The sequence below is a fragment of the Saimiri boliviensis genome, chromosome 1 (assembly GCF_048565385.1).
Source record: "Saimiri boliviensis isolate mSaiBol1 chromosome 1, mSaiBol1.pri, whole genome shotgun sequence".
Lineage (NCBI taxonomy): Eukaryota > Metazoa > Chordata > Mammalia > Primates > Cebidae > Saimiri > Saimiri boliviensis.
Genome location: NC_133449.1, coordinates 103,491,076 through 103,507,746, shown reverse-complemented (window position 1 = coordinate 103,507,746; position 16,671 = coordinate 103,491,076). Strand labels below are relative to the sequence as shown.

General features: G+C 45.4%; 1 protein-coding gene and 1 non-coding gene across 10 annotated transcripts in view; both read left to right on the top strand.

Moving 5' to 3' along the window:
* Positions 1–504: 504 nt before the first annotated feature.
* LOC120361892 (U4 spliceosomal RNA) lies at positions 505–650 on the top strand. The gene has a single exon (XR_005577938.1). It is a non-coding gene; the product is annotated as a U4 spliceosomal RNA (small nuclear RNA).
* A 2,938-nt stretch (positions 651–3,588) lies between these two features.
* The window catches only part of ZFP90 (ZFP90 zinc finger protein), a 29,095-nt gene continuing 16,012 nt past the window's right edge, over positions 3,589–16,671 (top strand). For 2 of the 9 annotated variants that reach the window (XM_074401574.1, XM_074401551.1), the window contains exons 1-2: positions 3,614–3,800; positions 4,074–4,141. In XM_074401574.1, the coding sequence (XP_074257675.1) occupies positions 4,109–4,141 (33 nt within the window). In that variant the 5' untranslated portion in view covers positions 3,614–3,800; positions 4,074–4,108. The other 7 variants (XM_074401560.1, XM_074401568.1, XM_074401564.1 and 4 more) reach the window with 7 other exon arrangements.

Sequence of the window (16,671 nt, the reverse complement as noted above, 5' to 3'; positions counted from 1 at the left end):
TGTCATTCATGGTTCCATGTTTTCTATATGTGCTTTGTGTTTGTGATTCATGACTATGAGCTCCTATTTCTTGGGATTATATGTGGGGAAGTCCTTTGAAGCTTGAACTGAAGGTAAGGATTCTCCCAGACTGGATTTATGTTTGATTCTTCCAGATGCCTGGAAGCACTGTTAGCCAAGAACCAATTTAAACTACATTCTCAGCTTGCAGGTTTTTGGACCACTCAGGGACTGTGAATACAGGCTGTAATTCCGCATAGGAACCAGCCTGTGGTTACAAATTCTCAGGGAAGACATCCACCCCGACTAGCCCCCCACTCATTGTTAAAAGTTTGAAAAAGGTAATTGACTTTGCAGTCTCTACCATGGGAATATTCATTCATGGAGTCCCAATTTTTACTGCAGTGTGGGGAGTTGTCTCCTATTAGATGCTCTACTTTGTATGGGGTCTGGGTTTTATCACCTGGCTCTCATGCCTACAGGACTATGAAAAACAAAGCTCTTAGTTTCATGCAGTGGCAGTATCGTAACCAGTGAGGTTTATCTGAGGTGCAATTATTGCTAATTGAAAACTTTTCTTAATACGCTGCCATAATGACTTGAAATATACTCGGCATTGGCAATTTAATTTTTGACAGTCTCTACAGAGACTGAAGAAAAAAAGAAAAAAGAAAAAGCCTAAGTTTGCCTCATTTGGCAAATGATTCCCAGATGAAGGCTAGTGTTCTGTGTTCTGCTTACTACTCTAAGTTATTCATTTTGTTTTGTTTTTGGCCTTTCTGTATTCCTTACCAATTTTCTAGCTCATCAATACATTTTAAAAGATTTTTAAAATATTTTATCCAGCATTAAAGTTGCTGAGCCATAATCCCAGAAGCAGAAGTGCATCTGGTGAGTTCCTTAGGGGAAACCAATAGATACCTGACTTGGAAGACCCAGCTCTGCTTCAGCTTTCTTCCTCCAACTGGGTATGAGCTCCTCTCACACCCAGTTAATTCTGCAGCCTCTTACTATTGTGAACTGCACACCCCTCCCCTGGGGGCTAAAGCCCAGTTATTTTCTAGTGCATCCACTTTCTACACAAACAGCGGAAATTCAGGTTGCTTTCCTTACAAACAGCATTGTTCTCTTTCCCTTTCTCTGAGAGGTAATAGGGCAGTTTTTAAAACCTCCCCCTCTCCTGGGTAGGCTTAATGTTTGAGTGCCTCCCTTTCTCACATTCATCTTGCAGGTGGGAGTGGGAGTGAACACTGTCCTCTGCACTAGGTGGAAGGCTTGCTTTTCCGAGGAATTCTTTTCTTTCTTTTGAGAGAGGGTCTTGCTCTGTCCCCCAGGCTGGAGGGCAGTGGCACAATCTCAGCACACTGCATCCTCAACCTCCCCTAGCTCAAGCTGATCCTCCCACCTCAGCCTCCCCAGTAGCTGGGGACTACAGGCATGCCATCATGCCTGGGTTTTTTTGGTTTGTTTGTTTGTTTGTTTGTTTTTTAGAAACAAGGTCTCGCTATGTTGCCCAGGATGGTCTGGAACTCCTGGGCTCAAGTGATCCTCCCTCCTCAGCCTCCCAAAATGTTGGAATGACAAGTGTGACCCACCGTGCCTGGGTAGGGATTTTTCCTTTTCTTTCTGATCATACTCTTATATAGCCTGGGAAAGAGGGGTGGGATTGAGGCAATGGTTAATAATAACAGGGCAGATTCAGAATTCAGCACCTCATCCTCTTTGATAAGACCTGAGAATTTCTCACCCCAAATGTTTTCATCTTTCCTTAGAATGCAGAACTTAATCCTCAACTCACTCTGAGTCCTGGTTACCTATTCTGAGACAACAGGAAAAATTCCTCTTATTCTCTCATAGTAATAAGTGACTCTACTGCTGTTACTAAGCCAGTGGTTCTCATCATACTCAGAGTAAAATCTATACCCCTCATCACGACCTCCAAAGCCTAGCTCCATCAAACCCCAGTCTACCATCCCTACCACTGCTCTGCTCACTCTCTTATCCCTCACTCTGCTAAGATACATTAGGTATCTGTTTCTAAGCACACCAAACTTGTTCCCATCTGAGAGCTTTTTCACCTCCAGTTCCTTCAGCCTGTAATTTGTTCCCCCTTATGCACCTGCAGTTGCTTTTTTTCTCTTTTTTTGAGACAGAGTCTCCATCTGTCTCCCAGGCTGGAGTGCAGTGGTGTGATCCCAGCTCACTGCAACCTCTGCCTACCACGTTCAAGCGATTTTCCTGTTACAGCCTCCCAAGTAGCTGTGACTACAGGAGCAGGCCACAACACCAGGCTAATTTTTGTATTTTTAGTAGAGACAGGGTTTCTCCATGTTGGCCAGCCTGGTCTCGAACTCCCGACTTCAGGTGATCCACCCGCCTCGGCCTCCCAAAGTGCTAGGATTACAGGCATGAGCCACCATGCCAGGCCCACAGTTGCCTTCTTAAGTCGCAACTGCTAAGTCACTTGCCTCAGGCCTCCCAGACTACAGAGCAGTGATAGAAAGCATTCATTAATTTTTGTATTTACTTTTTTGAGACAGAGTCTTGCTTTGTCACCCAGGCTGGAGTGCTGCAGTGCAATCACATCCCACCTCAACCTCTGCTCCGGGTTCAAACGATCCTCCCACCTCAGCCCCCCAAGTAGCTGCGACTACAGGTGCCCACTACTGCAATCAGTTAACGTTTGTATTTTTTGTAGAGGCAGGGTTTTGCCATGTTGCCCAAGCTGGTGTTTAACTCCTGGGTTCCTCTCTCCTCAGCCTCCCAAAGTGCTGGGATTATAGGCATGAGCCACCGCACCCGGCATAAAGCATTTATTTTTGAATGTTCGTATCTTTGATAAAGCAGTGTGACATCAGGAACATTTTGTTGCCGTCATTTTCTACCATGTTGGTATGCAATGCTCTAATGTTAAGAAATCAAACCTAAATCTAGGAAATGTAGACTGAATATCTGTCATATATAAGCCATAATTACGTAAACCTAATAGCTGTATCTAAAAGTTGACCTATCTTTGTGTTGAAAATTTCCATCATTGTTGGCTTGTCCCAAACACAAAATCCTGCGCAAGGGGCTACCAAATAATGAAATAACGCGGCAGTAGCACAGTCTGCCTTTGCACATTGTTAGGAGGCCACGGATTTATTCGAAGTTTCTCTTTTCTCTGAAATGAGAAATGGAAATTACCTTTTGATGAAGATGCAAGTGCCCCGCCCTCTGACGCCGGTCACTCCCTTGCTGTGTCACTCTTACAGCCGAAGTCAGGACCATTATCTTGTGGATATGTTTGCGTTTTTATAGTCAGCCTTGTCCAAAGGGGTCATACGCTCGCTCCCCGAAAGCAGGGTCTTTCCCACTTCCCCGGCTAGCAACAAACCCATTGCACAGAGGAGGCGCACAGTGACTGTTTGTGGAATACATGGACACACGCACACTCCAGCCTCACCGGCCACCTCGCTCGGCCTTCGCAGGGGTCCCTAACGCGCCTTCGAAGGCCGACTCTGCGAGGGGGGGGGGTGCGCGCGGGGTCCTCTGGGAAGTGTAGTTCGCGCGCCCGAGGCGGCCCCGGGATTGCGGGAGCGAGGCACCGCGTGCGCAGGCGCACTTCCGGCTTTGCCCTGCCGCTGCGGCCATTGTCCGGCCCCGGTGCGACTGAGGCCCCTTCAGGCAGCCCTTCCCGCAGATCAGATTTGGAGATAACCGAGCCTGCGGGGGGCGGGAGGAGCTGGCTCGAGGCTCTGGGTGGGCCAGAGGTCGTGAAATCCGGAGTCCCCCCCTCCCCCGAGAGGCGGTGATTCCGAGTGCGCGGGTCGGGGCGGCACCCCTCCTAGGTTTGGCGGGTGTCAGCCGGGCCTCGCCCACCACCCTGCAAAGGGGACTGGGCGTGGCCGGAGGGGGGTGTCCGGGAGGCCGCCGCGCCTTTAGTTTCGGGGATGGGGAGCGGCAGGCCCGGGCGGGGTCAGCAGTCCTCGCCTGCGTCTCCGCTAGAGATGTGGCTTAGGGGCGGAGGCGGGGCGAGGTGGGGTGGGGTTGGTGTTGCAGCCGCGTGAGTGGGCCCTGTCCTCTCTCCCCAGCTCCTGCCCCGGAGCCTGGCCCTGGCGAGGCAGGAATGGCCCCGAGGCCTCCGACGGCCGCGCCCCAGGTGAGCAACGCGTTCCTAACTGCCTGGGCATCCCATCTATCCATCCCATCCCCGGGGGTGTTTGGAGCAGTCATTGTTCTCCGCCTGGCAGCTCCCTTGCTTGGCTGGATCGCCCTCTCGGAGCCTCCTAGCCTTGCAAAACCCCAATCTTCGGGGAACGGGATTCCCAAGGGGCAGGCTGCGCTGTGGGGTCCGGGGGGCCAGTGTGGTGCGATCTTGTGAGAGGAGTTGAGATTGGATGCGTTAGAAGTATCTGTTTTGAGAATCCGGAGTGCTACACCAGTTTTTTGAACTCAACAATATGAAATGGAGAGGGTGGGGTGACAGGATGGAACACTGTAGAGGAGGAAGTGACTGTCGGCGAGTGAGGAGAGGAGCCCCAGCTTGTGACTCAGGGCCCTTAGAGAGTCTGTAAGGGGCTGTAGAAGCTTGGTCAGAACATGTCTAGGAAGAAGCTGGAGATGGGCTTTCTTCAGCAAGGAGGCAAAAACAAAACAAAATAAAAACCAAAAACAAAACCAGGGCTGATTCTCCCAGAGCTTTTTGTGTCCTTTTCTGCTTTAACAAAAATGTAATTGAGCACACCACCAACCCCCAGAAGTCCAGCCTTCACCTTAATTAATATGAGGCTGATTCGGGAACCCATTTATTCTTGTGGCAGAAGGGGCCATTTTCTAGAAGCATCACAACTCGAGGTTGATTTACATTGATTTACATATTGGTGAAAATACATCAAGATCCAGATGGTATCCGAATATTTGAATCTACACTCTTTAAGATTAAGGAAAAATGACCGATTGTAGCTGCTAGGTGTGTGAGACATCAAGATCAATCCAAATAAAAATACCAGGTTGCTAGGTACAGTGGCTCACACCTGTAATTCTGGCACTTTGGGAAGCTGAGGCAATAGGATTGTTTAAGCCCAGGAATTGGAGACTCTGTCTCAAAAAACAAAAACAACAAAAAAAACTACCAACTTAGTAATGTCCTTTAAAAGCAGTTTACAGTAAATTAAGCATACTATACATCATGGTTTTTTGTTTTTGTTTTTAAGATAAGGTCTCTCTTTGTCACCCAGGCTGGAGTACAGTGGCATGATCTTGGCACACTGTAACCTCTGCCACCTGGGCTCAAGCAATCTCCTGCCTCAGCCTCCTGAATAGCTGGGACTACAGGTACACGCCACCATGCCCAGCTAATTTTTGTATTTTTTGTTTATTTTATTTTTTGAGACACAGTCTCATTCTGTTGTCCAGGTTGAAGTGCAGTGGCATGATCTCAGCTCACTGCAACCTGTACCTCCTGGGTTCAAGTGATTCTCCTACCTCAGCCTCCCTAGTAACTGAGATTATAGGCACACCCACCACACCCGGCTAATTTTGTATTTTAGTAGAGTCATAGTTTTACCATGTTGGCCAGGCTGGTCTCCAACTCCTGACCTCAAGTGATCTGCCCACCTAGGCTTCCCAAAGTGCTGGGATTACAGTTGTGAGCCACCACACCCGGCCTAATTTTTGTATTTTTTGTAAAGATCGGATTTCACCAGGCTGGTCTTGAACTCCTGAGCTCAAATGATCTGCTCGCTTCAGTGTCCCAAAGTTTTGGGATGACAGGCGTGAGCTACCACCACACTGGGCTGCCTTTATATATGAATTTCTTTTTTTTTTTTTTTTGAGACGGAGTTTCGCTCTTGTTACCCAGGCTCGAGTGCAATGGCACGATCTCGGCTCACCGCAACCTCTGCCTCCTGAGTTCAGGCAATTCTCCTGCCTCAGCCTCCTGAGTAGCTGGGATTATAGGCACGCGCCACCATGCCCAGCTAATTTTTTTTGTATTTTTAGTAGAGACGGGGTTTCACCGTGTTGACCAGGATGGTCTCGATCTCTTGACCTCGTGATCCACCCGCCTCGGCCTCCCAAAGTGCTGGGATTACAGGCTTGAGCCACCGCGCCCGGCTGAATTTCTTATTATATGTTTCTGTTTTATAGGGATGAGCCTTAAGGAGTAAGACACCTTGCATTACTAAAACAAGACAGTTACTTGATCTGAGGAGAGCCACAGCATATCATGATTATTATCTCCTTTAAAGTGTCTTCCATAGGCTGTGAGAATTAGATGATTTAACACCTCATCAGGGATTCTGGTCTTTTCCATAGTGGGAGGATACCTTTTTAGTGGCAAAAGTGGATTCATGTCTGAGCAGCGAATTTTAAGGACCACTCTAAACTTTACTTTTCAAAGTATGTTCCCTGAGCACTCTGGCTCAGTTGCTTTCTCATGGAATGGCCTGATGTCCATGTGGGTTTTTTAACTCAGGGTGCAGATGATAACCAGAGATGAAGGACAGAACAAACACTGGTCCTAAATGGGGCTTTTAAGGTAGAAATTTCCCTTTAGCAGTGATTCCCCTTTTCTGAGCATCGCCCTCAGGAGAATACAAAGATGAATAATGAGTCCTGTGACTACTTAACTGGAAAGTTAATTTAGTGGGAGCAGACAGTCTCCTGCACAAGTAGAGCACAAGAGCTGGTGCCAAGTATTGTTGAGGAGGTCCAGAGGCTGCTGGGAGTTAAGAGAGGAGCCAGGACATTCTGCCAGTGGGAAGGAGTCAGTCGAGTTGTCATTTTTTAATAGGAGCAGAAACTAAGCAGGTGAAAACAAAAGGGGACTGTAATCCCAGCAATTTGGGAGGCCGAGCCAGGTGGATTACTTGAGGTCAGGAGTTTGAGACCAGGCTGGCCAACATGGTGAAAACCTGTCTCTACTAAAAATACAAAAATTAGCTGACCATGATGACAGGCGCCTGTAATCCCTACTTGGGAGGCTGAGGCAGGAGAATCGCTTGAATCTGGGAGGCAGAGGTTGCAGTGAACCGAGATCCGGTTACTGCACTCCAGCCTGGGCAACAGAGTGAGACTCCATCTCAAAAAACAAAACAAAACGGGAGAGGGTAGAGCTGATTGACTTGGTGGGTCAGGGGAGTTGGGAGGCAAGAAGATGGGTGCGTGCGTGTTCATTAAAGCATTGTTTTGTGTAACATCGGCTGTGGGCTGCTGGCAGTAGGTAGAGGAGAATGGAAGGAGTTTGGACTTTTTTCTTTTTGGCCTTATAACTCATTCATCCATTCATCATTCATTCATCTACTCATTCACTTGATAGTCATTGAGCCCTATGATGTGTCAGGCACTTTTCTAGGCAGTTGGGATACTTTAGTGAACAAAATGAGAAAGGACTCTGCTCTCAAGGAGCTTACATTCTACAGAGAGCAGACAGAAGAACTCAGTAAATAAGTAAATTTTATGGTATCCTAGGAGGCAGTAGTATCTCAAGAGGTAAAAAAAGGTAGAGAAACATAAGGAGGATTGAGTGGGGAGGTGGGGGCCTTGTAGTAGGGGTGCAATTTAAAATGATGTGGTCAGGGCAAGCCTTCTCCTTATTGAGATGGTGACATCTGAGTGGACTTGAAGGAGATGAGGCAGTTGATGTCTAAGAGAAGAATGCTCTGGGCAGAGGGAACAGTCTTAGCAGCAGGATGTGTGTCTGGTGTATTCAAGGAGCAGCAAAGAGGCCAGTAGCTTGAGCTGATGATTTTGGGTAGGGAACTAATACGACTTCTTAGATTTAAAGATTGCCATGAATGATGAATCCTAGGAGAAAAAGGTTGATATTATGTTTGATAATATAGTTTCTTTGGAGAGGTGTCTTGATGAGTGGGACCTTTTTCCTGAGCATAGTTAACAGATACCTGAACTGGCTCCACCTGAAGTGGGACGGGACTGGAAGCAGAGATGGAGGAGCCAGCATACCCATTTAGAATGTTTATATAGATATAGTTATGTATCTATAGGATCATTAGTAGCTGTATCTATGTAAACATTACGCATTTTCATTTGCCTTTTATTTTTTTTGAGATAGAGTCAGCCAGGCGGGGTGGCTCACGACTGTAATCCCAGCACTTTGGGAGGCCAAGGCAGGTAGATCACCTTAGGTTAGGAGTTCAAGACCAGCCTGCCAACATGGTGAAACCCCGTCTCTTTAAAAAAAAAAACTGAGTGCCAAGTGTCCACTTTGTTCTAAAACAACAACAACAACAACAACAACAAACCAAGAGAAATGGAGTCTTGTTCTGTCACCAGGCTGGAGTGCAGTGGTGCGACCTCAGCTCACCACAACCTCCAGTTCCCTGTTTCAAGCAATTCTCCTGCCTCAGCCTCCCGAGTAGCTAGGATTACAGGTATGTACCACCACACCTAGCTAATTTTTTGTATTTTTACTAGAGATGGGGTTTCACTGGTCTCAAAGTTCTGACCTCAAGTGATCCACCTGCCTTGGCCTCCCAAAGTGCTGGGATTACAGGTGTGAGCCACCGCACCAGCTTGCCTTTTCTTCATCACACGTGTACTACATTTTTAGTTAGGAAACAAAAAAGGCATTTGCCATTCTTAAAGTTGAAGCCACCAGAACAGTAAGAAATGAGGGAAGTTTTAAGCCGGGTGTGGTGGCACACACACGTATAGTCCCAGCTACTTGGGAGGCTGAGGTAGGAGGATCACTTAAGCTTAGGAGTTTGAGGCTACAGTGAGCTATGATTGCACCACTGCACTCCAGCCTGGCAGCAAAGAGAGATCCCATCTCAAAAAATAAATAAATAGAAAGAAAAGAGAAATGAGGGACATTTTATAAGAAAGATGCTACATGTGGAGACCAGATGTCTTCATGTTAGAGAAGATATTTAATAGAGAAATGGGGAAGAGGGGTCAGGGCCTGGTCTCTGTTGACTCCAGATCCCAAAACCTCTGTGGTTAGATCATCAGGGTGAACAGACCCAGCAAAACCGGGCTTAGGTCACCCAAACTCGGGCAAGATGCTCCTGGGCCACCAGGGGAAGCCAGGCCACTTGGTAAATCAGGTCAGGATGTTTGTGGTCAAGGATATCTGAGTTCCCTCTGTCCAGAGTTTCCCCTTCTCAGCTTCGGCCTGAGCTGACAAAAGGTGGTCAAAAAAAACACCTCAGCTCAGATTGCACCTTCCCCTGGGTAAGGTTAGGTACCCCTCCTGTGTGTGCCCATAGCACCTGTGCACACCTATTATAGTACTGTTCTTATGTGGAATGGAGTGGTGCATTTACCCAGCCTTCTCTGTACCAGCCTTTGAGCTCCTGTAGAGTATGGCAATTTGACTCCTCCCTTCAACCCCTTGCCCAGACCAAACATGAGGTAACATGAACATTCATAACCACTTAAGCCCAAGCATCAATTTTATGCTTTCTGCTCCTAATGTAGCACAAATTATATTTTCCAGTCATAATGACCCCATTTTATTTTCTGTTAAAATGATTTTGTGAAACAACATGATTCACATTGAACAGTTTTAAGAAAATTTGTCTTTAGGATGTCAAAACCTGTTCCCCTAAGAACTGTTTCAAAAGTAAGATGATTTTCCTTACTTTTCTGTGTTGTATTACTTTAATTTATTTTTAAAATTTCTATTTTATTTTATTTATTTATTTTTTTGAGACAGAGTCTCACTGTCGCCTGGACTGGTGTGCAATGGCACAATCTTGGCTCACTGCAGCCTCTGCCTCCTGGGTTCATACGATTCACCTGCCTCGGCCTCTCTAGTAGCTGGGATTACAGGCACACACCACCATGCCTGGCTAATTTTTTGTATTTTTAGTAGAGATGGGGTTTCACTGTTTTTTTTTTTTTTTTTTTTTTTTTTTTGAGATGGAGGCTCACTCTGCCGCCAGGCTGGAATGCAGTGGCACAACCTCAACTTGCTGTAACCTCTGTCTCCCCGGTTCAAGTGATTCCCCTGCCTCAGCCTCCCGAGCAGCTGGGACTCTAGGCACATGCCACCACGCCCAGTCAATTCCCACACCTAGCCAATTTTTGTATTTTTAGTAGAGACGGAGTTTTACCATGTTGACCAGGATGGTCTCGACCTCTTGACCTCGTGATCCACCCGCCTCGGCCTCCCAAAGTGCTGGGATTACAGGCTTGAGCCACCGCGCCCGGCCACAATTCTTTTGGTTATATACCCAGAAGTGAAATTGCTGTGTCATATGGTAATTCTATGTTTAATTTTTTTTTTTTTTCATTGAGATGGAGTTTCGTTCTTGTTGCCCACTCTGGAGCAATGGCATGATCTTGGCTCACAACCTCCACCTCCTGGGTTTAAGTGATTCTCCTGCCTCAGCCTCCCAAGTAGCTGGGATTACAGGCATGTGCCACCAGGCCCCGCTAATTTTTTTTTGTATTTTTAGTAGAGACAGGGTTTCTCCAGGTTTATCAGGCTGGTCTTGAACTCCCAACCTCAGGTGATCTGCCCACCTCGGCCTCCCAAAGGCATGAGCCACTGGGCCCGGCTTCTGTGTTTAATTTTTTTCAGGAACCACTATACTGTTTTCCAAAGCATCGATACCTTTTTACACTCCTAACGACAGTGCACAAAGGGTTCCAATTTCTCAGCATCCCCAACACTTTGTTATTTTCTGTTTTTTCTTGATAATAGCCATCCTAGTATGTGTGAGGTGGTATCTCATTGTAGTTTTGATTTGCATTGCTCTAATAATTAGTGATTTTGAGCATCTTTGTATATCTTCTTTGGAAAAATGTTTATTCAAGTTCCTTGCCCATTTTGGGATTTATTTATTTATTTTTAGGAGTGTTCTCTATATTCTAGGTATTAATTGCTTAATAATATAAGCTTTTTAATAGAAAAAAAGGCATTTATGATCCCTGTTCCTTAGGACCTCTGTATTTGTTTTGAGGAATTTCCTTTTGTCATGCATGTTTTTCCCCTTAAACATTTTAAATTATAACGTATTTTAAACTTCCTATCGGTTTTATAAAGATTCTTTTCATGTTGCTGTTTAAAATCAGTTTAATGACTGTATTATATTGTTTTGTATGAATGTACCAAAATTTATTTAGCCATTTCTCATAGAACATTTAGGTTGTTTCTGAAATTTTTACTATTATACATAATGCTGGGATAAAATCCCATTTGGTTACAGTACATAAGTTTTTCAAAATACAGTTGATCTCTTTTGTTTGTTTGTTTCTGAGATGGAGTTTTGCTCTTGTTGCCCAGGCTGGAGTGCAATGGTGTGATCTCGGCTCACTGCAACCTCTCTGCCTCCTGGGTTCAAGCGATTCTCCTTCCTCAGCCTCCCAAGTAGCTGGGATTATAGGTGTGTACCACCATGTCTGGCTAGTTTTGATATTTAGTAGAGATGGGGGTTTTACCACGTTAGTCAGGCTGGTCTCCAACTCCTGACATTAAGTGATCCACCTGCCTTAGCCTCCCAAAGTGCTGGGATTACAAGTGTGAGCCACCACATCCAGCCTAGTTGATCATTTTTTTAATACCTGTGTTACTAAGTGAAATAGCCATCAGAGAGAAAGGGCTGTCTTGGACAGGTTTTGGTGTCATGCTTATCCTTAATTTGTAGAAACATTCAGATTGCTTTTCACCTTTTTCTGTCTTCTGAAAGAATTTACCTATAAAACGTTTAGACCCAGGATTTTTATAGATAAGATGGTTTGGCAACAATTTTCTCTATTTCCTCCTCAATTATGAAGGTTTTTGCTTTTTTGTGTCCACATCGGTAGTTTAAAATTTAAAAGTTTTCCACTTTGTTAGGAGTTTTTGCATTTTTTAACACGCTATTGTATATTTCACTGTTTTATTTATCCTCCTATCTCTAAGTTCATCCTTTAAAAATTTTTTCTTACTAGATTTATCAGAGGTTTTTCTATTTGGCTGGTGTGTAAAAAGAACCAGCTTTAGATTTGGCTGTTAATGCCATCATTTTTCTGTTTGCCTCTGCTTTTTATAATCCATGAATTTAATTCACTAACCCACATTTCTTTTTCTTTCTTTTTTTTTTTTTTTTTTTAAAGGACGGGGTTTCACCATGTTGGTCAGGCTGGTCTTGAACTCCCGACCTCAGGTGATCCACCCACCTTGGCCTCCAAAGTGCTTGGATTACAGGTGTGAGACACCGCGCCCAGCCTCACATTTCTTTTTCAAAAACAACTCCTCATTTTCCTTCAGTGAGAATTACCCAAACTCTGTATCCATTCACTCAACAGATGTGTTTGGAATGCTTGCTCTGTACAGGCAGTGGTTCTCTTTTTTTTTTTTTTTGAATCAGAGTCACACTGCTGCCCAGGCTGGAGTGCAGTGGAACAATCTCAGCTCACTGCAACCTCTGCCTCCTGGGTTCAGGCGATTCTTCTGCCTCAGCCTCCTGAGTAGCTGGGACTACAGGTGCACACCACCACACCTGGCTAATTTTTTTGTATTTTTAGCACAGACAGGGGTTTCACTATGTTGGCCAGGTTGGCCTTGAACTCCTGACCTCTTGATCTACCTGCCTCAGCCTCCCAAAGTGCTGGGATTACAGACGTGAGTCACCCGCCCGGCTGAGGCAATGGTTCTTAACCAGGATCACACCTCAGAACCAGTCAGGAAGTGGTACCTGCTTCCTGTGGGGCAGTGACAAGGCTTCAGTGAGGAAATGTGGTGAGAGTGCACCTAAATAACTGAGCTCAGTGCTTGCCAGCAGTGAGTGTTCAAGAAATCTCAGCTGTTGCTCTTTGATAATGAACCACCTGAGGAGCTTTTAAAAGATACTGGGCAGGACCCTCCATGCATGGGCAGTTTAGAAAAGCTGCCAGGTCATTCTGAACACTCTTCCACTTGCAGTGTTGGAGGTACTTGTTATATGTAAATTTTCGGTGCCAAAAAAGAAGTAGCACTCAAATACAAACCTCCTCAGCAAGGCAATTTACTTCTATAGAAGGGGGCGTCTCACAGATGGAGCAATGGCAAGCGCACACCAGGACAAGAGAGGAGAAGGGGTTCTTACTCCTGATGTAGGTAGCCTCTACTGCTGTGTTGTTCCACTGTTGGCTAGGGTTGGACCACACAGTCTAAGCTAATTCCAATTGGCTATTTTAAAGAGAGCAGAGGTACTAGCCAGAGTGCCAGGGTGGGTTGTTTGGTGGGAAGGATGTTTACAGGACAGGTCAGAGCAGACGACCAGGGGTAACTCAGATCAAAGCAGGTGACCAGGAGCGACTCACGTCAAAGCAAGTAACCAGGGGAACCGATGTGAACTACTGATTAGAACTGGCGGGAAAGGTGTTTACTGAAACTAGAGGCAAGGGAATGCAGAGAACTAGGAAGTTAAACTTTAAAATGGAGAATTAAATAATGAAAGAACTGAACATACTGACATACTGATTATTTGAAGAGAAACTTGGAGTTCACTATATCTAACATACTGAAATAAAAAGGAGTTTAAGAAATTCTTGAGGGACAAAAATGTAACTAGATGGCTACAGTTGTGACATGGAGATGGGGACCAAATGCTCTGGGGGATGGGGAGCATGGAGGATGTGGGAAAGCTTCAGGAGGGAATGGAACAGTGAACTGTTTCTACAAGGATGACTAGGAATTTTTCCTATAGAACTGAGAGAAGAAAGTACATTATGGTCACAATAGGATGTATAAAGGCAAAGAGACATGAAAGAGAATGTTGTTACCAGGACAAAGAGTCCATATAGCAGAAGCTTGGGGTGTATGACAGGAGGCAGCGTTTGAGAGAAAGAAGATGACCTGAGGTGGAGACCTAGAACAATGTAGAATAGTGGTGTCCCAAAGAAATACATATCCCATATGTAATTTTAAATTTTTTAGTAGCTACAATGTAAAAAGAAACAGGTAAAATTAATTTTAGTAATACACAGTTAAAACAATATATCCAGATAAATATCAGAATATTATCATCTCTACATGTAATCGATATTTTGAAATTACTAATCAGGTATTTTACGTTATTTTCTTGGTACTAAGTCTTTGAAATCTAGTGTGTATTTTATTTTTATTTTTTTGAGACAGAGTCTCACTCTGTCACCCAGGCTGGAGTGCGGTGGCATGACGTTGGCTCATTCCTGGATTCAAACCATTCTCCTGCCTCAGCCTCCCAAGTATCTGGGATTACAGGCATGCACCACCACGCCCAGCTAATTCTTGTATTTTTGTAGAGACGGGGTTTCTCCATGTTGGCCAGGCTGGTCTCGAACTCCTGACCTTAGGTGATTCACCCACCTTGGCCTCCCAAAGTGCTGGGATTATAGGTATGAGCCACTGTGCCTGGCTCATTATATATTTTACTTAATCACGCATGCCCCTTTGGAGTAGCTACACTGCAAGTGTGGCTTGTAAGTTTGTTTGCTCTTCTTATTTTCCTTCTCCTATTTAAAACCAGCTTGTAACTGGGCAAACATTTAAATCCTTAATTTAAAAGCACAATGAATAGCCACATGTGGCCAGTGGTTGCCATATTAGACTGTGTAGATCTAGGTTGCCATTACCTGGATTAATGCTGTCATTGGCCAGGGAGGACTTCAGCTAGATTTGAAGGATGAAGGCAAGGGACTGAATTCAGGAGACATTTCTGAGGCTTTTGGTGACTGCAAGGCATAAAGGAAAAATAGAGTCAAGGACAAGGTCCAGGTTTCCAGTCTGGAATACTGCAGATGGTGATGCAGTTAGGAATCTCAGTTGTGCAAAGATTGACAGTGATATTTCTTCTCTCTGTACTCCCTTGTTAGTTAACGCTGTCAACTCTCAGCTTATTAAACTATGATCGGTCCGGTATTAGAGGGCACTGACTGGAAACACCACACTCTATTCAGTAAATGTGATGTTTTCTAATTGGGCAAACTCTGTATTTGCAAATGTCCCTTCTGGAAGTGCCCTTTTACCCCATCTGCTCATAAACTATTTCTCTAGTTCAGGGAAGTCATGTTATTGATGAGGTAATTGGATCTCCAGGAGGTGTGAGATCTACTCAAAGATATTATGCATTTATTCATTGTCGAGCTTTTTAGGAGCCCATGGAATTGAGTCTTCTCAGCTTAGTGTATGCTGTTCCTAGTTCCTTGCTTTGGGCTCCATCATTTGGCCAAGATCCTTGTTTGTCAGCATAAGAAAAGGGAACATGTGATACTTCTTAATAACTTAGTTTTTAAAAGGGTTTGATGATGAAGTCCTGTTATATTTGGAAGAAGGATGAGCTGTCTGCAAGGTGTTACTGAATCATTTATTAGAGTTCGAGGTATGACTACAGCATGAGGATGCCCTGAGGTTGATCTGACTCGGAGCGACTAACTTCCACCGGGCATCTCAGAGTATGTTTTACCTGTTTAGCAAACTTTTGATTGTGTTTTTTTTTTTGTTGTTTTTTTTTTGAGGCGGAGTTTTGCTCTTGTTACCCAGGCTGGAGTACACTGAGGTGATCTTGGCTCACTGCAACCTCTGCCTCCGGGTTCAAGTGATTCTCCTGCTTCAGCCTCCCAAGTAACTGCAATTACAGGTGCCCACCGCCACACCCGCTAATTTTTGTATTTTTAGTAGAGACAAGGTTTTGTCATGTTGGCCAGGCTAGTCTTGAACTCCTCACGTCAGGTGATCCGCCCACCTCAGCCTCCTAAAGTGCTGGGATTACAGGTGTAAGCCATAGTGCCTGGCCTGATTGTCTTTTATGTACCAAACTGGTTCTGGCCTCTGGAGATTTGAAGGTGCATGAGCCAAGGTTGTGACCCTCTAGGAGCACAGTTTGGTAGGAGTGATCACTAGGCAACAGTAGTGTCTTATGAGCTGTGCTAGAGAGAGGCCCAGGGAGGAGAGCTGCTGGGATGGGAGGGGGACACAGCCCAGACCTGGGTACGAATAGAGCCCCAGAGCAGAGAATTTGACCAAATCTTGGTGAAGAGTGAAGAGTAAGTCTTAGGCAGGCTGAGGAAGAAAGGCTGAGCTCTTGAAGCAATGCGTGCAGAGGTGAAAGAGCATTCTGGTTACAGGAGCACTCTTTTGCATGGCCAAATGTTAGTGTCTGAGGGAGAAGCCAGAGTGGGTCTGTGGGGTACTAGGCCATGAAGGGCTCTAAAGCTCACACTGAGGAATCTAAGTTTTTTTTTTTTTTTTTTTTTTTTGAGATGGGAGTTTCGCTCGTTACCCAGGCTGGAGTGCAATGGCGCGATCTCGGCTCACCGCAACCTCCGCCTCCTGGGCTCAGGCAATTCTCCTGCCTCAGCCTCCTAAGTAGCTGGGATTACAGGCACGCGCCACCAAGCCCAGCTAGTTTTTTGTATTTTTAGTAGAGACGGGGTTTCACCATGTTGACCTGGATGGTCTCGATCTCTTGACCTCATGATCCACCCACCTCGGCCTCCCAAAGTGCTGGGATTACAGGTTTGAGCCACCGCGCCCGGCAGGAATCTAAGTTTTAATCAAGACAAATATTTATTAAATATTTGTGGGTGAGGCACAGTGGCTAACACCTGTCATCCCAGCACTTTGAGAGGCCGAGGCAGGTTAATTGCTTGAGCCCGTAAGTTCAAGACCAGCAGTGAAGAGTGTGTGTGTGTGTGTGTGTGTGTGTGTGCACGCACACCTATGCGTGCGCGTGCGTGCGTGTTTTTTTTTTGTTTTTTTTGTTTTTTTGAGACGGA